Source organism: Theobroma umbraticum, unplaced genomic scaffold (genome assembly GCF_002168275.2).
Source record: "Theobroma umbraticum cultivar Fairchild unplaced genomic scaffold, ASM216827v3 scaffold_147.0, whole genome shotgun sequence".
Taxonomy (NCBI): domain Eukaryota; kingdom Viridiplantae; phylum Streptophyta; class Magnoliopsida; order Malvales; family Malvaceae; genus Theobroma; species Theobroma umbraticum.
Window position 1 is genome coordinate 3,770,901 of NW_018397259.1, and position 23,553 is coordinate 3,794,453.

Genomic DNA, 23,553 nt, shown 5'->3' on the forward strand with positions numbered 1-23,553 from the left:
GCTCCCCTTTCCTTCAATATTTATGCTATGATTGCCGAACTACTCACTCAAAAATAAAATTTTTGAGCATTTGATTCAATGTTAAATATTTATATTTTATATTTAAAAATACACAATTTAAGAAAAAAATATGCAAATTCAATCTATAACTAAGAATTACACATCAAAATTTTGCAAATTACGATTAATAATTTTCCAGAACATGATGCTTTTCAAAGATTTTTAAGAGGTTATGTATCTATTCTTTTTATTGATAATATGAAAATTTCATTTCCACTCCTTATCTTACTATAATTCGAATGTTTAAATGGAGAGGCAAGTAAATATTATGTGCAAAATAAAGTAAATAACCAAAATATTACAAGGCTATTTTATCTCTATTTAACAACAATAAGATAAATATACTAATAACTCACCAAATTAACTAAAAACTTTTAAAGACAAAGATAAACATAATTAATATTGAAAAGTTTGAAAAACAGAACAATTTAATCAATTAATAAACTTAAAATGTAGATTATTAAATAACATAAAACAGCATAACATATCTCACTTCGAAATATTGGTCTTCAAAAAGCGAGTTGAAAAATTAAATAAATTCATAAATTAGTTAAAAAAAACTAAATTGAAAACCAAAATAATAAATATAGTGGACAAATCAGAGATCAGGCTCTAAAAGTAAAATGAAATTAATGTCTCAAATAAATGCACAATTACTTACATGCAAAAAGTAAAATTAAAGTAAAACCAATATAAGAAATATTGTAAAAAGAAAGAAAATCAATACTCCTAAATCTTGCCATATCACTTAAACAGAGGACATGATTCAATGATCAATGGGATTATCACATAAAATATTTCTGATTTCAGAGGAAAAAGCAAAAGGCAAACCAACTAAGTTGTTTGTCCTCCATTAATTTTTCTAACACTAAAAGTAAAATTGCATGGTCATTCATGCAAAATCAGAGAATTTCCTGGAATTTTCCCTTTACTGATCTTCCTCATTACATGGCTTGAGTTACCACTACAGGATGGACAGTATAAAACATCCATAACAATCTTCATGCAATTGAGGAACCCTAGTCGAAATGAATCTCAACTCTGTCCCCAATGGATTTCCAGTGTACTTCCAAATGGGTACAAATTAGCAACCTTATCATCATCTTCTACGAACAGCAGAACTAGGCCCACGCTGCACCGCTCCACCTGATGGCTGCCCTTGAGCAGGTACTTGGCCAGTAGCCTGTTCCTCGGGCAAATTCATCGCTTGTGTTATGGCATTCATGACGATGAGTCCCAAAGGGATCAAATACATCCACTGATATGGATATTTCAATGATCAGACTAAAGAAAATTTATGGTAAAGGCTAACAAAAGAATTAGCGTATACAGTTTGACTACTCACGTATTTAGCCCAGAAAGACCTTTCAGGCGGCAGCACAACTTCACCTTCTCCATTCTCACCACCAAGAATTTCTTCGGTAAAGATGGGAGCTCTATAAAAGAGAATGAGACATAGTCAATGCAACCTAAATATGCTACAATTATCAACCAGAAATGAAACAAAAGATGTTGAGATTTTCCAAAATAGAACCTATATCATACATTCAAAAGTGAAGAGAAAAGCTTGTACTGCATCCTTTTTCTCAACAGAATTGATATTAAAGAAACATAGTTTAATGATCTCAATTTGAGAGAGATACTACCAAATTATTCTGTTTTCCCTGTACAGATAATACCCATGTTTAAAAAAAGCTAGAAAGAACAACTTTAAAAGCAGCATACCTTGGTGCCTGCTCACTGTTCTTCAAAACTGTATGTGAGTTGAAGGACCACTTTGCAGGCTGAAATAAAGATTATAAAATGCAAATAAAGGTATCATTATGAAACAAAATTTTTTTCAAAGAAAAGAATCTCCTCTCATCTTCTTCAAGGTTCAACCATTTCCAATACATTCACAATTGAACTTTACATTTAACACAAGTTGATGCAGGTCTAAAAAACTCAAACAACTACATATGCTGAATGCTAAAACTCACAGACAAGCTAAAGTCACAGTTATGTTAAGTAGCAGTTTTAAATACTTGTTCAGCTTACAGGTGCTGAAGGCAAAACTCTCCCCTATGGTAAACTAGAAATATTTTGATGAAACAAAGCTCATGGAAAATAGCAACTAAAAGATGACATACAAGTTCATCTACATACAGGTCAGGCTTCGTAAAATCAACTTCATATTAGTTAATTGGACTCCATTTGGTTGTTGCATTTGTTACATCCTTTTAACTATTTGCTTTAGCTTCCTCAAAATTTGCTAAAAGGATAAAGCTAATTCATATTTGAGAAAAAAAGAGCAACAAGCTGAAATGTAACAAATTTTCAAACAGCATTGTTCCATATGAAAGTAAAACCATCGATTTTCTTCTTCAGAAAAGTGAATTTTTCTTTTTGTATCTAAATGCACTCTTTTTTCATTTAGATTCTAGAGGCCTAGCAATTAGAAATACTTCACTTTCCTTTGAGGTTCAATCATCCTTTTGATCATTTACTGAATAGGCTTACTTTTATATAAGTATTGATACTCCACATTCATCTGCATGGGACATCAAAATGAAGCTAGCATGTAAACCAAAAATCGAATGTTCCATAACTTTTAAGGGCAGCATAGTATAGAAAAATTTTCCCTGCTTTTCATTCATGCCAGATGTTGGTTAAAGGATGTTGCAAGGATAAAAGCAAAATTATCGGAGCAACTAACATCAGGTTATGCAAACTAAGCATAATTATTTCATAATTCATGGTGGTTGACATAATTGTGGTTCCCCTTAATTGAGAGAAATTAGTGGCTATCCCTAGCAACTAAGAATCAGGCTCAAAGTTGATAGAAGCATACAGTATAAAAGCAACAACAGCCAAACATTTACAGGGGAGGAAGAGGTTTCTGTACTGTGCTCAATTAACAGGGATGAAATACCAGACTAAGAGCTCAATCCTGACTTACAAGTTTCAAGTTCCGAGGATATGGGCATGACCCAGGAGATCCATAATTGACTGCCAAAACATTTATACCCTCCTGTAAACAAGAGTAATAAAAAGGGAAAAGATTAACAATGCTCGTGCAGTCAGGTCCACATCAATCAGGAAAGATATTATATGAACTAGCAATTTGACATCTTTAGATATCTCCAAATGTTCCAAGTATAAAATATGGTACAGAAATGTGCATACGTACAGCCATAAAACCAAACAAAGCATGGTTAACAAAGAGTCAGAATGGCACTTCTTGTATTTGATATGTCTTCCTTCTAAAATTGACTTTATGCTGCCTGTTAATTTTGTTTTGCTCTTATATTATCAACTGCTACCACATACAGAGTAAATATGGTGCAAACAAGGATATATCATATGCCTGTATAAGCAGCAAAAGCCATAAACCAAATAAAGCAAAGATAACAAAGAGTCCAGATGGAAATTCTTATCTTTGAAATGTCTTCCTTCTAAAATTTACTTTATCCTTCCCGTAAATCTTGTTTGCTCTTATATTATCAACTACTACTACATGCAGAGAAAGTAAATATGGTGCAAACAAGTATGCAAAATATGCACATCTAAGCAGCATAAATTTCAGAGTGGTTCACACACAAACCAAACTTATATTTCAACAAATGCCGTCACAACAAGTCATTATAAAGGCAAAACAAAGTGTCAGATGGACTGCACAAATTAACACATCAAAACCTAGAATAAAAGGGCCATTCTATCTGTTTCCAACAAGTCATACAACAGGAAAGCCTATTAATAACCTGATATCCTCAACAGACCAAATGCAATGCCATCCTGCACTCTAAAATGCTATATAATGATACAGGTAAATAATGCTAAAGTCTGCTTGGTTTATGATTTGATCATATAGCTACAAAAACAATGGAATCATTCTTACCCAAATGCAGTTGCTTATTCAAAAAAAAAAAAAATCCTTGTTGCTTGGAAGACATTGCAAAAGGAAAAAGTAACTGAAGGCAAAAAGACAGAAAAAATCAAACTTTTAAATGCTTGGGGCATGGGTAATATCAAGAAGTAGGAACAAGTAAGCACATGCTGAAGAGATTAAAATTCTAATGAGAACATCATCTATCATCTAATGACAGTTTAACCAAAATTGCACAGCATAGCATTCATGATAACTAGCTCCATTAACAGACTATCCATCTGTTTTGCCTTTTTGCCAATTTTAGCATCCAATTCCAAGATAACAGTCAAAAGTTGAAAGAGAAGGGCTGAAACCAAATAAAATTGTTTGGAGTTCTGTATTCTTAATCACAGTTGAGCACCTATATTTCAAATGGCACTTGACCCACTATCAAATATGGACAATTCTGAGAAGCTAAATCCAGATATTTGCCTTCCATTTGGTTAGTATCATGCATATATATATCAGCACTGTTTGAGGTTCAAAAAAGAGAACAAGAGCAGATTTCAGAAACAGAGAGAACTTATATCATAGGTTAATTCATGTTTGATTAATCTTCCATTTGCAAATGCAGTCGCTAAGATTCAGTAATCGTGTCACCAAGATATGAATAAGACCTATGCTGATCAGCATCCTAATTCAATGACAAGAAATTTCACAAGGGCACGTGAAAATCTAGAACCATTAGGGCTCTATTAATGAAGTAATTTTTGGAAACAACAGAGCACAAGTTTACAGAGACTTCATCTACAAGTGGCTTTAAAAGAACTGCAGAAGTTTTTCTTTTTTGTTTGGTTACTCCTTGAACCCCCAGCAAAAGATTCATCAGAACTACTGCATTCTTATTAACTGTTAATTTAATCCCCCAATAAAGTATAGTCACCATCACATAAAAGGAATATTCAGGCACACATACAAAGGAGAGAGAGAAGAGAGAACAGAAGAGAATAATTGAGAACATCGAGAGATAATCAATTTCTGCCACTGATGTTGAAAATTACCATGTGTATTACAAAATGCTCATCCAAACCCTCCCTCGGAAGACATCTCTGCAGACAAACAAAAAGAACAGTAAGAACCATACAAAAGAAAGAAAGGAATAAATAATAGACATCAGAGTAGCTCGGTGTCTAATTGAATACAACAAAAGTGCCATGTCTATTTTCCCCTCTCTTTATTTCCAATTGAAACTAAAGCTCCATAATACAAACCACATTCTTATTTGTCAATTCTTCATTTTCCTCCTTAGTATGACCACATGATGATTAAGCTCCAAATTAAAAACAAAATTCCAATTTTAATTTTTTATCAGCATTGCTTTACATTACAAATTATTGAGTTTCTTTAAAAAGTAATATCTAAAGGAATAAGAAGAAATGCTTTTATGAAAACAGTCAGAAGAAAAATAGGAAAAAAAAAAACACATATCATCAATAGCTCAAGGCAATGAGTTTATTCTGATTTAATAGTTCAGTACAGAGGCATTTGAAAAAGATCGTTGGATTTAAAACGTTTTCCTTCAAAATACATAAATTGCACAAACTTTTAGTATTACAGATTTCACCTTAAAAGAAGAAGTCAAACCCTGGCTGTATAAACTAAAAGAACTAAATAATGTAGGCAGAGCAGTTAAGCCTTTCAAGTTTCTTCAAATGACCTTAACTACAGAAAGAAAAGGGACCAAAAATTCCAATACCAAAAGTATAAACCACTAATATTAGATATTTCAACAAACAAGCTGAAGCAAACAGCGGCACTTACTGCTTTCACTGATGAAAATATAAAATCCCTCCCAGGCGGACTTAAAACATTAGATGGAAGTCTTATCCTATAGAAGTCATCACTTTCAAGCAGATTCTGCAAGAAAGGATTAAAACTCAAAGGATTGTCAAAATGGTCACTCACAGAGAAACAAAGCAAGTAAATTAGAAACTGATAATTACTTTGAACTTTTCCTTCTCCCCATCAGTGAAGCTGTTCCTTGAAAATCGTAGCTTTGTAAGTGTCTGTTACAAAGAAGAAACAAGTCAATTCAAAATTCTACTAGAGCTTTTCCCAACAATAAAAGAAAATGACAACATGTGCAAAAGAAAGTCAGTTCAGGATTATAGGAACTTAAGTCATTCCAAATATTAGGTCAAAGATCATAGGAACTTCATTTGGTTGCTGAGAAATGGAGGGAGAAAGGAGAAAAGAACTAATTATTCTACAAAAAAGATTATAAATTTACTTGGTATTGCCAATAATAGATGCCACCACTTACCTAACCCTCTTATTAGCTATACTGATCTCACAATTTACTTAAAGACTTTTGTCAAATGGATTTTGGAGTAGTAGGTGTTACATAGCCAAGCTGCTAGCAAGAAATTGGAAAATAAAGACCTTAGGCTTCAGTAAAATCCTCTGTAATACTAATGACCTTTCCAACATCAGTCCAATCCCCACTTTTAAGATATAGTAAGAAACAAAGTACCAGTTCAGTCCATTGGCCCCTACATTTCAAAAACTCATAGCCCTTTCTTTTTAACATGGATTAATACCAAACTTCCCACTATACAATGTTTCAATGTTAAATATTATCATCATACTCCAATTACATTAAATTTTGTTGGCATAGTTTTATTTGGTTGATTTTAGGCAAAAATTAACAGTGAAGGAATGTTCCATGGAATATTCTATTTATGCAATTTAAATTAGTTTGAAGAAATAGAAATTATGACATGAAATTTCACATTGGACGTAATATAGACATGGCAATTGTTGCCACATTATTTTCTTAAGTATTTTTTAGTACGATGTAATTTTTTTCTATCTTGTTACCTCCATCTCATAAAACAATCTGAGATAACAGTTACACAACCTCACATGCACTATTGCATTATTTTTTGTCCAAATTTGAGTCAATATAAAAGTAAAACATCAAAATTCAACTTGAATGAAGTGCAATAACAAAATTTAATATTGAACATAGCATAGTGAAAAATTTGGAGTTTATCCCTTTTAACATAGTTAGGTTGACATTACAATTTCTTCCCACAAGACGTAGCTGCGTTCCTATGGTAGCAGCATCCACCCCACAAGCTGACTCAATTTTCTTATTCCTTTAAAAACTAAGCTTCTGTTTGCTTGTTACTTTTTGGTTCTCAAAGCAAAAGGCAAAAAAGCATATTTGGATATAAAAGTTAAATAATATTTTTGACTAACTAAAATTAATATTGTAAATTATTTAAAAAAACAAAATGCATGATTTTACTTTGATATAGGAAATTATGTTAGAATTCACATTTTACTCTTTTTTTTTAAAATTTTTAATCAATTATGATTTGGCTTTAAACCATTTGCTTTTAATTCTAGCACCCTTACAGGAAGCAAAAGAAAAACCCAAGCAAAGCCCAAGTATGATGCATTGATAGATGTCCATAAAACTGAAATGATCAAATTCGCATTTTTAAGGCATGCAATTCAGATATAAATTAATCAGGATTTGAATGAAACTTTTGAGCATAATTCTCATGGAGTTGAGATTTGCAAATAAAACAATGCATTAAGACAATGAAAAGTCAAATTTTGCATTAAATAGAAAAAGGGAAAAGCAAGTAAACCTGGCCACCATGGCTCCAAGTTTTGAGGCGGGCGGAGAAAGTGCCAGCGGGAGAGAAATCGGAGTCACCGAAAGCGTGGTCAAGAGAGAACTGGATCTTAGAATCAGAGTCGAGATCCGAATGCCTCTTCCGGGTCGGGGTTGTGACGGGTTGGGATCGGGTGGGGATGGGTTCAGGGGACCGAGGCTGGGGAGCCCCCTCGAGTCCGAACTCTTCGTCGTCAACGAGGAGCTCATCGGATTGGAATCCCAGTGAAGGAAAGGACATGAGAGAGAGTGTGAGGATGAAAGCTACTATGACTTCGGTCGTCTTCATCGTTGCCGTCTGCTTCCTGCGTTTCCTCTGAGAGAGTTTTTGCGTTTTAATTAGAAATTAATCGTTGGAGGAAACTTTTGTGTATTTTTGGCTCGGTTAAGATACGAGTAGACTGTAGGCGAAGTAACCTCCGTCTGGCGTTGGCCTAGAACCAACATTTTGACTACTGGATCCGATATTGAACCGGATCACTTTTCGGTTCAACCGGTTTAATTAAGAGATTTAATTAACAAATAATATAGTATTTAGAAAAAAACTATGCTTTAATTGTGAAATAAGTATTAAACACTAGATATGCCTTATGTATCTATAATAATTAATATTAAAGTTTATCTAATTTTTTATTGACATGATACCTCATAAAAGAATATTAAAATCGATATATATTAAAATTGAGATAAGTTTTTTTTATATATATATAGATAAAAAGTTAATGTAACAAACATATTATATAATTGGTTAAAAAAAAGTGTCTTAGATTTTATATTGACAAGATATGAGATATGCTCTAGATTTATAAATTAAAACTTTATTTTACTTAATAAATATTATTATTTTTTTGTTGAAAACGTAATAATTTCTAAAAGTATGCATCTCAAATAGGATTATATCAATAGGATTCCTACAAATACATAGAGCATATGTATAAATATAGGCACGAATTTTTTTTCTTGCACTAGCCTTTGTTAAAGCAATTAGCAAGAACAAAAAAAAAAATTAGTTTAAGCTAAGATGAGATGTGACAGCTTCCATAAAAGAGCATGTAATTCACCCCAAAGGCAGAGGCAAATACAAAATTCTCTTTACGAAAAACAAATGGAATTCCAATTTTACTTTGTGGAACTCGTATTGAGAAATAAAATAATAATCCAACAACTTTCGACAGGAAATAGAAATGCTTTACGATACGTGGGGAAGCTAACAATAAATATGACAAATTCCATACTTAGAAAAACCAAACTAATTTTAAAGCCCGCTATAGTGCCAAAGAGAAGAGTATTTTGATTTAGGTTTAATAGATTAATTCATGTTAATTTTAAACATGGACAAGAATACGCTTTAATCGAGTATTCGACCTACTTATATAAGATAGAGGTACTCTATATTTAGATTTGTAACAAATTTAGGTAATTGAATACTTAATAGATTTTTGTTTGCACAATCATGTACTTAAATAGATTTAGAAATTAATTGATAATAAATAAAATATTAGAGTTTGAATTTAGATACAAAATTTTTAAAATAATCAAATAATTATGAAATTCAAATATTGTACTTATTAATAGAGTTCGGATAAGATATCTCAAAATTACCGAATATTCAAACTTATTGAAAACCCTAATTCCTCTCTATCAAACTAATTGTGATATGTCACAGTATGAAAATGATTAAAAACTAGGTTCGGAATTGTTGGCCAAGCCACCGGAGTTAGGAGGACTACTATTTAATTTAGATTTGATGGAGAATACAATGGTATTGAATCTGTTCATTTTCGCCTGGTAATTTAACTATGTAGGGTATCTTCAATACTTTTATTATTTTTTGCTCGAGATTCTGTTGGTTATAATTTGTTCTTGTTGTTGTATACAAAATAAAACCAAAGATGGTTGCGGACTAAATTAAAAGTCTTAACAAATTAAGAGAACAAAGTGCAATTCAAGAAGACAAAAGTACAAAACATAAAAGTATTCATCCCTTACTTTAAAATATAAGAAACTCCAAGGGCATATACATAAAGAAAAATCCATCAGAGGCCCCAAAAATACTCGAACCTAAAGCAACAAACCCTAGAAAAAGTCTCTCTTACCTGTTCTGCGAGAGAAGAGAAAATAGAAAAAGAAGGGAGTGTTTTAGCTCAAATATTCCCCTTTCACTTTCCGAGAGAAAGAGAAGGAGAGGAAATCAACCAGAAGAGAAGAAAATGGACGCAATGAGGAAACAGCTCGATGTGCTTATGGGAGCTAATCGAAATGGGGACGTAAGGGAAGTAAATCGCAAATACTACGATCGCGATGTTTGCCGTCTCTTTTTGTCCGGTCTTTGCCCACACGAGCTCTTCCAATTAACGGTACTTGGAAAAAAAATTAACTATTGATTCCTTCGTCTCTTTTCGCTTCATTAATTAGTAGTTGTGAAGATTCACTTTGTTTTGATCAACCCTAATCTGTGTTTTTCATTATGTTTTTCTAAAAAGGATTATGAAAGGTTTGTAAATTATAGTTTAGCGAGAGATTTTTCTTTGATTTGTGGAGTGATAGGTGTAAGGGAAGCGAAGGTTTGGAAAGTCTTTTGATTTCTGTGAAAATATGTTGGAAGGATATGCATGGAAGCTTAATTCTGTATTTTTTAAGTACTAGTACTAGTTTATGCTCTATGTTTAGCATCTGTTGGGTTGTTCTACTAGTTTTTTGCTTAGCAACGAAAATGTAAAAAGGTCTGTCTGAATGCTGAAGCTAATTAAAAGTTTGACATTTTTATATATAGGAAAAATGCATGATTTTACTTTTTCATCGGATGATAGTGCTGCATGTTAACCATTTCTTTTTCATTTTTAATCAAATATGATTTTTCTTTTGCTTTTAATAACTTTGGAGGAAGCAAATAAAACTTCACTAAAAGCTTTCCATTGACGTCTAGGGAAGGACAAAGGATTATGACGCTAAATTTTTGAAATAATTTATTGCTAAAAATGCTATTTGTATTCAGTTACATGGTAGGTCAATTGTGGCCCGTCATTAGCAAGGTTTGGACTGTTTAATGTTCAGCTTTATTACCATGCTGGAATGGAGCTCTTGATGTTGTTTTTCTTTTTTTTCTGACTGAAGTTATTATGTTCTTAACATTGCTGATCTCAATTCGTTTCTTATCTGGTCTCAGAAAATGGATATGGGGCCATGCCCAAAGGTCCACTCTTTGCAGCTGAGGAAAGAGTATCCTTTTAACTCTTACTGTTATCAATCAGTTATTGTGTAATGACATAACATTGTTAGTAATGTCTGACATGTACTCTCTTGAGCCCTGGAGTACATCAGTAGGTATGCTTTAGTCATAAATTTTAATGGCGAGGTCTCTATCATTGCTCAGACTTGGTTGCAAGTGTTGGACGTGGGTATGTTTGACTTTTATTTCCAACATATCTTCAACCCGCCTCTAGTTTGAACTTTGAAGTATTTGATATGTTTCTAACATGGGTATGTTAAAAGAAAGAAGAGTCTGAGTGGCATGCTAATAGACCATTAGCAGATGGCCTATCCTTATGCCATAAAGCAATAAGGTCTAGTAGATTGTATGTGTGTAGTTGGTTGCTTAACTCTTTCTAGATATGAAGAAGCCAAGGCAAAAGGTGTTGATAACTATGACAGAGAATTGGAAGATGCCATTGATAGACTCATTGTTGAGTGTGATAGGAAAATTGGCAGAGCTCTAAAGCGTCTTGAAGATGAGGATGCCAAAGCTGCTATTGCTATATCAGTTTCTGAGGTTACACAGGTGAGGCCAAATTCCTTAATGCACCTTCTTAGTTTTATCTGATGTTATTACTTTTTTTTTTTGGGTGGATTCTGAAAAATTATTGTTGTTGACATTGCAGACACCTGAAGTACTTGAGCTGTCAAAGCAAATAAAGGAGAAACTGAAAGAAGCTGATCAACATGGTAATGTGTATTTGAACTGGCATAGGAATTATTTTTTTCTTGAAGATATTTCATGGTGTTATTAATTGTTATTTTCAGTCTTTTAATATTCTGCAGATTGAAAATGACCTTAGCAAGTATCAGACTTTTATATATTATGATTAGGATCTTATTGCTTAACCATTCATGACTTAAATTCAGTTGAAATTACTCAGTTTCTGACACTATGTTTAAGAGTTTATTTCATTTTTATTCTTATGTACATATGTTTCTTTTCTTGCATGCTCATGTTCTTACAGTCCATAGGAGGCCAACTTAGTGTTTCGTTGTTAAGAAATCATGGTTTCTTCTTCTAAAGAATTTGTCTTAGGTGCCATTCAATTGATTGTTGAGGCTTTAGTTGAATGTTTTGATAGGTTCTACAGATTTGTAGGTTTTCATGTGGAGAGGATGAACTGTTTTGGTGCTTTGACTTTATTCTCCGCCTTATGTTTTAACTTTAAGGTGCTTTTAGTAGCTTGTAGATGGAATGAAGTGGAAAGTTAGTGTTTAAGGGTGCTACTAAACAGGGAGATTTGGATGGGTACTTTAGAATCATATGTTTATGGATGGATTCAGCAAAAGATTCAAAGTTTTGTTTTATTTTATTATATATAGGGTTATTATTTAGCTTAGATATCTGGTAAATCATCTAGATCACATGGTAGTGTGTAAAATAGCAGAGGGATGAATAATAGACAGATATTTTATTTCTCCTTGTTTTAAAGGCACATTTATAGGTCGTAATAATTTACGAAAGTTTTCTTTTGGTAAAGGGTTAAGCAGATTGAAACTGAGTGTTACTGATGTGTTTAGTCTATACATTTGCAATTTTCTAGTAAAATAGATTGAAAGTATGTGTATGCATGTGTGGGTTTTTAATTCTGAAAAAGAAGTGTGAACTATCATTAGCATTTGTCTGCTTGAAATTCTTAATTGCTCATTTCCTTGCAATTGTCTGCAGTTTATCTGGAATTACTGATTGTAATGGAAGAATTTTATAAATTTTCCACTCATACATCGTTGCTTTTGTTTTGCAGATCTTGAAGGCAAGACAGATCTTAAGATTCGAGCTCTGGAAGAAGTAGAGGAACTTAGAACTAAAAGAGCAGACAAGCAGGTATATTATAGTTTTTTGGGAGTTTTAGGAATTAAAACCAATGAAAATGATAATGCTATAGAATGAAATTTCTTGATTTGTGCTGTGGTAGTAGTTCCGATCTTGATTCTAAGATTGTAATTTGACTCTTGCATTGCACCTGTGACCTTTTTTGCTTGTGATAGTCCATGCTGCTTTTGGATGCATTCAACAAAGATAGAGCATCGCTGCCTCAACCCCTTCCAAATCCACCAGCATTGGCACCTCTACCTGTACCTGCACCTGATCCCCGTACTCAGGAGATGATAAATGAGAAGCTAAAGAAAGCAGAAGATCTTGGTAAAGTATTTTTTTATCAAACTTCTTAATGATATCTCAACTTAAAACATAAATCGTTTGTGCTTGTATGTTTATGGATTGATAATGGCAATATTTAAGTTAGTTGTTTTTGAAATTAACAATTTGACCATTTCTTGCTTATGTTCTGTGCGTTTTTGCCTCTATTTCGTTTTTCTTCTGATAGAAACTACTAGCTCTTTATTGATGAGTTGAGTTCTGAGCATATTCCTTGAGAAAAGGATTTATGCTTGTTATTTTCAGTTTTACAAATTTGTAACTGTAGTAAACACTGTTGTGCTGCTTTATTTTATTTTCTTATTTACCCAGTTTTGCTTAATTGTAGTTCTCTAAGCTTTCTGTTGATTGTTTAGGTGAGAAAGGAATGGTGGATGAAGCACAAAAAGCATTGGAAGAGGCTGAAGCACTTAAGAAGGTTTTCAATTTCTGACTTTTGGCATACTATTTTGTTTCTTGAATTTTTCATATATTTGTTACTTCAATTTTCATGCTTAACTTATTTTGGCAAAAAAAAAAAGGCCTTTCCGGTTATCTCTTTTTATTCTTTGGCTAAATATCCTTTTTGTCTACAATGGTTTCTCCCTTTCTGTTCAGCTGCCTGCCAGACAAGAGCCTGTTCTGGATTCCTCGAAGTACACAGCTGCTGATGTCCGCATTGTGAGTCCATTTTCCTATCTATCTGAACCAAATACAACTTAAAATGTAAATTGGAATTAGGGTGCTGTTTCAAATCACACAGCACACACGTTGAGATGAAGTTTGGAATGTAAAACTTGGTCCTGTCCATCCTGACTATAATAATTTGCTGCACATAAATGTAAAGATGCATATGCAAGCTCAGACTTACTGAAATTAGTTCAATGCATTGCTATAAACAGCTTAGAATCAGAGCCTTAAAAATCAAAATGTTGAAATAGTAAAGTTAAGAGTTTGACATGAGTTTTAGTAGCATGCTGCTTCCTCCTGTTCAGTAACTTAAAACATTTATTTGACTTCACTTTTGGATACAGAGATGTCTCTGTTCTGAGACAGGTATGTTGGGTATATCTGCATGAGTTGTTGAGCTTGGTTTTGTTTTGGTTTGTGAAAAAAAAAATCAGCATACAATCATTTAAGATGGTTGTTTCTTTCATAGGCTACTGCCTTAGTTCTCCCTAATTTGTTTTATGAGCTTCTTGGGTAAATTATATAAAAATAGTCATAACATACTAATGTGTCCTAAAATTTGTGGATAAGACGTGAGAGATTTGTGGATGATTACCCTCTATGATTCCATTGAATTCAATGATTCAAATTTCAGAGCATTTAGGTTTTGGTTGTTTTCATCTGCTGATCTGTTCTAACTTTTCCTATTTAATCCATTGAATTACAATGGCTGTTACAGACTGATCAAAAGCTTCGTGTTTGTGACATTTGTGGAGCATTTTTGAGTGTTTATGACAGGTAAATGTTGATCCTGTCTCTCCTAGCTATTACCGTGTTATTTTAGCTTGTTTTGAGGGCTTCAAAGAAATTAGTGTTTGGGGTTTCAAGTGCTTCAGCTTTTGACCCGACTATTATACCTCCTTGTCACCAGCAGGCTTTTGGGCCCAGTTTTACGAGGATAACTTTTGCAGCTACATAATGTGCGTCTTTTCTGTTTTATGTGCTTGTAGATCATGCTATTGCTAGATAATAAATTATTAGGAAGCATTTTAGTGCTTGTCTCATGTATTTTTATCTTCTGAGGTGAAGTATTTTGATTTTCTTTCTTCCTTTCAGTGACCGACGTTTAGCAGATCATTTTGGAGGCAAACTTCATTTAGGCTATATGCAAATCCGGGATAAACTAGCAGAGCTTCAAGTAAGATGATTATTTTACTCACTAATGTTGTCTTTTTTTATATATATAAATTAATACAAATAGGGATTGCCATGAAGATCTTCAATTAACAGAGTTCACTTGCAACTTATTGTGATCCCAGTGTTAAGTGTTGTGTTTTAGTTATCAGATGTCATTTGAATGCTTTTTGATATTGAATTGAATGAATACACCAAACAGATGCTGCTGTGCTTTGTAGGATAGATCTATTTATTATTTCATCTTGTTTTGAGACATCCTTAAGTTGGTATTGTGAATATGTTGGTTCAGGTGCTGGTATAATGTTTCACATTCTTCTATACCGATTCTCAGTTAGGGTGCCCTCTGTGAGTTTTTCTAACCTCGGAGATGAATAATACCCTCCCATTTTCTAATCTTTCTGGTTGTAATTTGGATACTGGACTCTGACAAACAGAGTATCTTTTCATTGATGTACCTTAGCATATTGAACTTGGGATTTGGTCAGATCTGACATGCACTGGTACTCACTTATTATTAAAACACACAATGCACTTGCTGTAAGGAAAGAATTAATATAGGAGCGAAAAAGAGTGGAGGAGGGGGTGGAGGAAGAAGAAGAAGAAGAAATTTGTATTCTACAGACCTAATGTACAACTCTTTACTTATGCCGTTGACTGGGACTATAGAAAGTGAAATATAACTTGCAAAATAATTCAGAACTGCAGGCACGATGTATTTTGCACTCTGGTCCCATATGATCAAATTTAGTGCTGGTTTCCAAACTAGTTTTTGTAGTTTGTTCCATTTTACTGCTGAGAAGATGCAGATGTTTTGAGACTGTGCATGGTGCTTTCAGTTTTGTTACTTAAGTTATTATATGAGGTATTTGGAGGTTGTATCTGCTTTTACGTTGCTATTTTTCATTGTAATGGTTTAAGGCTTACTGATTTATGCCTACCATCAGAAAATTTCCCTTATAGTCCTTGTGGCAATTACATAAAAAATTAGGTGGCATTTTCTGTTATTTGAAGAATGTTTTCAGTAGCAGTTTCTTGGTAATTATTTTTGACAGGAAGAAAGAAACAAGAGCCGCAAACTTGATCGGTATGATGACAGAAGGTAATTTGTACCATTTTTTTTATCTTATTTGGAAAAGGGGCCGGGAGAGATGGTTCAGTTTTCTTTCATTCTCCTCTAATATTTCTGTGTTACTGATCAAATAGATCAAAGGAACGAAGTAGGGATCATGACAGAGAATCCAGTCGGGATCACGACCGAGGAGATAGCCGTGACCGAGGGAGGGACTATGATCGTAGGAGCAGGGACCGGGACAGGTATTATGATCGAGATCGTGGATATGATCGGGATCGTGAGAGAGATTATGAGCGCTCACGCAGTTATGATTCAAGAAGTCGTCGCAGGTCACGTTCTCGGTCTAAGGAACGTTCTAGGGATTATGATCGCCACAGGTAGTTGGTTGTTGTATAGGTCTCATAAAGCTTGTTTTCCTGCCAATTTATGCATGAATTCAGATTTTAAAATGATGATTTGATATTCTTAAGTAAATTTACAAAGGATAGTCAACAGGGGGCTTGGCCTTATTCCTGCTATAGATAATGATATAGAAAACATTCTGAGAGTTATGTTGATTATTCTTTAATTCTTTCTCTTTTTAGGATATTGTGATGAGATATCGATTATTCTTTAAACTTTCTTTCTCTTTTGTCAGGCGTGATCGACACTAGATGGTTGTTGCTATCAAGTGGATGGATATGAAATCAGTGTTGTTTAGGTCAGTGGTGAAATCATGTAGGGATTAATTTTTAATTGTGTGCTTGTACTGATGCTTTTTGCGGAGTTTGGCAGTTTCTTCTTTTTAGCTGGATGTATCAACTGCTTCGTTTCTTGACTAAAATTTTTAAGAGGTATGTGTCACTTTTATGTTAAAAAAATTACTTTTACTGATTACTGCTGTGAATTTTCGAAAGAGCTTTTCCAAACCGCTCTTTATGCCCACATGTTCTCTTATGACGATAGATTTTTGAAGTAGAATTAATTGGTTTGTCTGTAATTGCATGCTTTAGTAAACCTGTAAAAGAAAGTCAAAGAAGAGAAATTGTGTTTGGTTGGACTTATGGACTCAACTTGGAGCCGTGAAAGGCCGAACGGTGGTTAATGTGTTATGCATCAGGATAGAGTCAGGTGGTCATTCAGGGAATTTGTGTGGAAAAAACTCTTCAGGGGTGACACTCAGATTATGGACATTTAATTTACTGTTGCCAGGGCAGGGCAGGGCAGGGCAGTCTTTCTGAGATAAGAACTTAATACTTTTTCCAACATACTATGGAGGTAAGGAAAATGTAATTTAAATTATAAAAAAGTTAATTTTTTTTTTAAAAAAATTAAAATTTACGAGGAGGAGTTTGAAACTCGGAATAGGTGTGAATGGTGGGGTCCAAACTCCGAAGAAAACATCCATTTTTATTTGGGTAAAGACGATATCTCTTTATTTTGTTCCTCATGATATTGACCATATGTCTCAATTAAAATGAAACCTAAGTCATTTTAAGGTTCGTTTTGCCAGGGAAATGCGAGGCTATGAATGCCAAAATTCGGCCGCCCATTGGGCAATTGGGCCACAGTACCCATGGGTTTTAAGTAGCAATTATTAAATTTAGTGCATCTTTTTCTTTCCTTTTGGAGGTTACATTTATTCGTAAATTGGAACTGTCACCCAACCCATTAAGGCTATAATTCAAGGGTTTTTTGCAATAAAAGGAAAAGTCAAACCTTTTACATGATTGAGATTAGGCCGTAGCCAACTCAGGAAGCCATAGAAGCGGGATAGATAAATTATGTTACAATAGAGGTTACATTATAATTATTTATCAATTTTATAAACAATTACAAGTTTATAATATTGTTTTAAACTTTGATTTCATTTTATAGCAACTTTTTTTTTAAAAAAAAATTAAAAGTAAATAACAAAAAGCAAAGTGGCAAAAACATCCTGCTAATCAAATTCTCTGCTACAATGTTGAGCATACAATCAAACTATTAGACTAGAATGCATGTCCCCCAAAAAGCAAAGTAGAGATTTTACAGAGACAAAATTCGCCTACATATAAATAAACCTCTAATTTCAGCCATTGCATTTAAGCTGAAATGCGTTCCATAAAAAAAAAATTAACAAAAACAAATTTGTGGTGAGAACAGAATTATGCCGTACAAACAAGCCTAAACTTGTCTACCGGCAGCATCGGCAACGAAGGGCAAGTAGGGAGTCCGACCCAGGATACTCCAAACCACTCCATAAACAAAACACAAACAACTAAACACGAAAACCCCAGTATGCCCCCACGCCATCACCCGGTATCCCCACCCGGCACGACCCGGATTCAGTATCCTTGTCAGCAACAACGGCACCACCAGCAGCACATCCAGTGTCACCGCCTGCATCGAATTGAACCTCACGTAATGGCTGAAACTCGGGTTTCGAACCACCCCCAGATACAAAGCGAAGAAGGCGACGAAGCTGGCATAAGGGACGGATTTGTACAGGCTTAAGAGGGGTACAAGAGGGTCGAAAAGGGTACCCAATCGAGGGTACTGGATAAAGAGATAGCGACCGTATTGGAGGGAGTTGAAGAACGGGAGAGTGTAGGCGGCGGTGGAGATTAGGCGATCTGTGGCCGGAGTTGGGTTCAGTGACATGCGGGTGATGGTGGGTCTTCGTGCAAGTCGGACCTTGGATTTTGATTGGTTCAGGAAGGTTAGATTGGGGAAGGGTTTTGGGTTTAAAGGGGAAAGTTTTGGGGTTAAGTGGAGAGAGTAACAGAGAGACGCCATTTTCCTTTTCTTTTTGAGAGGAGAAAGAAAATGGACTTTCAGATTTCAATTTTCTCAGTTCAGTGCTAACTGCGAATTTTAGGGCTGTTCAGAGGAAAAACGCATCGTTTAGATTTGTTTTTGTCTTCGTTTTTTTAAGTTCTCTTTCTGTCCTATTTTCGTTCTTTCACTTCATTTTAATTTTTAAGACATTAAAAAATATTTTAATATATATTTCAGATTAAAAATAATTATTCATATTTAGTTCAAGTGATGAAAATTAGATAAAATTAAGTTCGTTTTGTAATTTTTTATATAAAAAATATTTTTTATAACATAATTTTTTATTTTTAATAAAAATAAAAAATATGACATGTTTTAGAATATGAAAAGAAAAGTAGTAAATGTTTAGAAAAATGAAAAAAATAATTTTAGAACATTTAGAAAATCGTATTGATAAAGAAAATAAAATGAGGAAGTAACATTTATGATCCTACATTTTGTATAATAAATTATTAATATGTGATAGAAAACTCATGTGTTAGGTTTAAATATTGTGAGAATTATTTTAATTTTATTTATTGTATTCAAATTTTTATTTTAACAAAATTTTATTGATTATATTTATTTAATTTTGTTATGAAATATAACTTGAAAGAACAATTATACAAAAAGTATTTAGAGGGAAAAAAAGATATTTAAAGGGAGTAAAGATATTTTATTCAAGTATGTATTTACAAATGAAGTGATGAATCTATTTATAGACTAACTACCTCTTATTTAAATAGAATTTTCAAAATAAAGATAATACCAAGAGATTAGATGGATGAATTAAATTCTAATCTTAATTTCATCTAATATACATCCAAATCTAAATATACATAACATAAATGGATAGTTACAAAAATATTCATAAAATACCTCTTTAAATATCCATTGATATTAAGAATATGCATTGTTAAAATCTTATTAGGAAAAAACTTCATAGGAAAAAAACTGAGTGAAAGAAAATGAGTACATAATTATTTTCATGAATACATTTTTAAAATACTATCTCATTGAAAACTTTATTAAGAAAAACTTAATGGGAAAAACTTTGATGAAGGGAAAGAGTATAGTGCGTATTTTAGTTTCTTGATTATTGTATTATTGAGATCTTTAAAATGATGCATTATAATATTTTATACCAATTTTTCAAATGTTGTAATATGAAGGGTTTTGGTGAATAAATTTGTTAAATTGTCATTTGAATAGATTTGTTGAACACTAATATCAGATTTTTCTTGGAGATCATGAGCGAAGAAGAACTTTGGCGAAATATGTTTTGTCCTATCGCGTTTAATGTTTTGTCCTTTAATTAAGCTATGCAAGCAGTATTATCTTCATATAACGTTGTTCGTATTTTTTTCTTGATTGACGAACCACACGTTTATTGAATATATTGAGTTATATATCTTAACCAGACATATTCAAGATTTGTCTCATGAATTGTTAAAATTTTTACAAGGTTAGAAGAAGTAGTAAATATAATTTTTTTTAAATAACACTATGAAGTAGTCATACCTCCACATGTATATAAGTAACTGATTGACTTGGATCTAATTGCATTGATGTGTTTGTGTAAAATATGGATTTAAAAAAATTTTCTTTTATACAAAAGAAAACAACCCAATTACACAAACGTAAAACCACATCATTCATATTACAAGTAACATAATCACGTCCTAAAAAATAAGAATTTATTAAAGTATGATAAAACATACTTTTTATTTCAAGATTTTTATTTTTGGATATATAGTAAATTGTAGTAAATTCACCACCACATCAACGGTTAATTTTTCAACCAAACAAACTTACTTTTTTTCTTCAAGAATGCTTTTCAACTTGAATTTTGAATGGACAAGGTGTGGAATGCTAAATAAGATGGCAATCAATTTTGTTTCTCTTTTCTTTCTAAAAATTAATAGTTATTTTTCTTTCAAGTAATTGACCAAGAATGAAAAAGAGGAATACAGCAAAGTTAGGAGGAAGAGGAGAGAAGTGGCAGCATAGGCTTTCTCAAGAGAGATATGTTTACTCTTTTCTTCCAATATCTTTTCTTTTTATTAAAACTCTTGTCTCAAAAGTTTAATCAAAATCAAATATCTTTGAATCAATATTGACCATTCATTTTGAGTTATAGATGCATAAAATATGCTCCATAATTATCAAAATTAAAATTGAAAAATAAATAATTTAATTCTTTAATTATCATTTAGAGTTTTTGATAAAATAAAACTCCTTGTTAAATAATAACTCTTATTTTATTATTATCCATCTTTATTTAAAAAAATTAATAATAAATAAAAAAGTCCTAGTCAAAAATTGAGTCATCTTTTATCAACATGAATGTTCAGATTCATTTTCCAAGAATCCTCTTAGCATTATCTTAATTTAATACAACTTTTACCTTTAATTAAGATAAAACATGTTATCTTGTTTTGTCTAGATTGATATAAATATGTTTACATGTCTACATTACAACAAAATATGTTTTTCTTGTTTAAATTAAGAGAAACATGTTTTTTTATCTAAATTAAGATAAAACATGTTTTTTTATTTAAATTAAGACAAACATGTAAAAGTTACAATTTTTGTATATAAATTTAATTAATTAAATAAACATGCATTCCGACTTAAATAAATTAAATTCTACAAAGCTAAGTGGAGAATCTATTTGAACATAGATATTCCAAGCTCCAATAAACTTAGAATTATTCTTAATCTTATTAATATAATTCAAGTTTATTAACCATGAAATCACTCTACCATATATTCATAGTTGCACTTTCGGATTAACTATAATTACAAGAAATGATTCAATACTTGATATTCAATATTGGTTGTCCAATTGCAAATCTTATATTGTGAACCTTCTTAACCATCCAATGACAAAAAATGAAATTACCATTTTACTTTTTATATCAATTTTGTCCCTTAGTTTTAGATTTGATCCAATTAATGATCTAACACTCTAGATCTAATTAATCTTTTAAGTATCAATAATTGATGAGTAGTTAATTCATCAATCCACTAGGACTAGATTAATCAGTAATTTTTTGTGAAATTATTAGAAGTGATATTAATGCTATGAACTCCACCATTTAAATATATGTTCCCGGATGTTCACGTCAATTATACTCTCAACATACGAAGTCTAAATCAACCTTTTATGATGATCATGCACATGGTATATCACAGATTATAAGGAGATAAAATACAAGTCCACTATCTATCAATATTTCAGTTTTACCATAAGTAAATACATAAGTGTGAGATTAAGATTTAAGTAACTGTTAAACTTAAATTTGATTCTCACATGATTCTAATTCATGTTATAGTGTCTTTACTTGAAGTCAACCATTCTAGTGATTTGAGAGTTATCATTACCTTGAAGTGAATCACATTCATTTGATTGAAAGTAATTTGAATACTACGGTCTTAACACAATAAATGACCAGTTTTATTATATGATTGTGAATAATTTTTAGATTTAATTAACATACATGTCTTCTATGTATGACTCTTCATATAAATATATTTTAATATCTCAATAGAATCTTGGTACCATAATAATTAGATAAAGAATGCTTACTTAAAATGAATTCTTTGTTTTATTATCAAAATGTACTTTCATTACAAATAAATTAAATGAAATTAAACATGAGAATATACTTGTTTTTCAGGGCACCATATTCTTAAATTCCTAACAGTAAATTGATTAGGATCAAGCTTTGTATAGATTAAATAAATATTCTATATCTGCATAATCAATTAAATTTAATTTTGATACATTTAAGTAATGTAAACCCATGTCTATTGTTTCTTGGAGAAATTGAAATATATGTTTAATTCCATTGCAATATCTTTGAGTTGGAGAAGAACTATATTTTGATAATATTTATAGCAAATGATATATCAAGTTGTGTATTGCTAGTGCTTCGATTGTAAGAAGATATGGTACTTCAAGATTAAGAAGTTCTTCATCATCATAACAAGATCAAAAAGGGTATTTTTCACTTTTAATGACCCTACAACCATTGGTGAACTCAATGGATGTGTTTGCTTCATATAAAATCATTTTAGCACTTTTGCTATATAATTTGATTGTTGGAAAAAAATTTCATTTATTAAGTGCTCAATCTGAAGATCTAAGCAAAACTTTATTTTTGCAAAATCTTTCATCTCAAATTTTTTCTTTAAATAATCCACGACTTTCGATAACTATTTAGAAGTTTCAATAATACTCAAATTATCAACAATTATGACAAATTCATATTCAAATCTCTTTATAAAAACACATGAGTATCTAGGATCATTTTTATAACATTCTTTTAACAAATATTCATTAAGGCAATTATATCACATGCATCTGGATTGCTTTAATCTATATACATATTAATTTAATTTAATTGAATAAATTTTTTTGGGAATTGTGTATGTATTTCAAGTAATTTAAATCCTTCAGTGATTTTAATATAAATATCGGTATCAAATAAGCCATATAAATAGGCTGTAGCTACATTCATTAAACATATTTCAATCTTCTCATATATTGTTAGACTAGTTAATATAAAATTACAATTATAATTATCAGATCTTTGGGTAAAATCTTGTATGACAAGCCATGCTTTATATTTTATAATCTCATTTTTTTTATTTTTACATAAATACCCATTTATATCTGATTGGTTTTACACCATTTAGTGTATGGACTACAAGTGAAAAAACTTCATTTTTGTAAGTGAATTCAATTTTACCTTTATTATGTCTTTTCACATCAGCCAATTATTTCTATTTCTATATTCTTTAATATATATAAGTTCAGAATCCTCATTTTCTTTCATAACAGT

General features: G+C 31.9%; 3 protein-coding genes across 4 annotated transcripts; 1 reads left to right on the forward strand and 2 right to left on the reverse strand.

The window, feature by feature from the left end:
* Window positions 1–668: 668 nt before the first annotated feature.
* LOC110415612 (ER membrane protein complex subunit-like protein) lies at window positions 669–8,005 on the reverse strand. The gene is made up of 8 exons (XM_021427315.2): window positions 7,570–8,005; window positions 5,911–5,973; window positions 5,729–5,824; window positions 4,969–5,016; window positions 2,999–3,070; window positions 1,786–1,844; window positions 1,406–1,496; window positions 669–1,318 (listed from the first exon to the last, which is right to left on the reverse strand). Exons 1-8 carry the CDS (start codon window positions 7,882–7,884, stop codon window positions 1,160–1,162), a joined length of 903 nt encoding a protein of 300 aa, XP_021282990.1. The 5' UTR covers window positions 7,885–8,005; the 3' UTR covers window positions 669–1,159.
* A 1,614-nt stretch (window positions 8,006–9,619) lies between these two features.
* LOC110415397 (U1 snRNP-associated protein usp106-like) lies at window positions 9,620–16,801 on the forward strand. Of its 2 annotated transcripts, XM_021427040.2 has the most exons (14): window positions 9,620–9,952; window positions 10,762–10,814; window positions 11,205–11,373; window positions 11,474–11,537; window positions 12,596–12,675; window positions 12,840–12,993; window positions 13,365–13,426; window positions 13,606–13,668; window positions 14,396–14,454; window positions 14,773–14,854; window positions 15,906–15,952; window positions 16,057–16,302; window positions 16,563–16,625; window positions 16,700–16,801. In XM_021427040.2, exons 1-13 carry the CDS (start codon window positions 9,806–9,808, stop codon window positions 16,576–16,578), a joined length of 1,242 nt encoding a protein of 413 aa, XP_021282715.1. In that variant the 5' UTR covers window positions 9,620–9,805; the 3' UTR covers window positions 16,579–16,625; window positions 16,700–16,801. The 2 variants fall into 2 exon arrangements, with proteins under 2 accessions (XP_021282715.1, XP_021282714.1); XM_021427039.2 differs by having other exon boundaries at window positions 9,634–9,952; window positions 16,563–16,801.
* A 1,069-nt stretch (window positions 16,802–17,870) lies between these two features.
* On the reverse strand, window positions 17,871–18,791 carry TIC20-II (chloroplast import component Tic20-II). Its single transcript, XM_021427194.2, has one exon. It carries the CDS (start codon window positions 18,680–18,682, stop codon window positions 18,071–18,073), a length of 612 nt encoding a protein of 203 aa, XP_021282869.1. The 5' UTR covers window positions 18,683–18,791; the 3' UTR covers window positions 17,871–18,070.
* Between the last annotated feature and the right edge of the window lie 4,762 nt (window positions 18,792–23,553).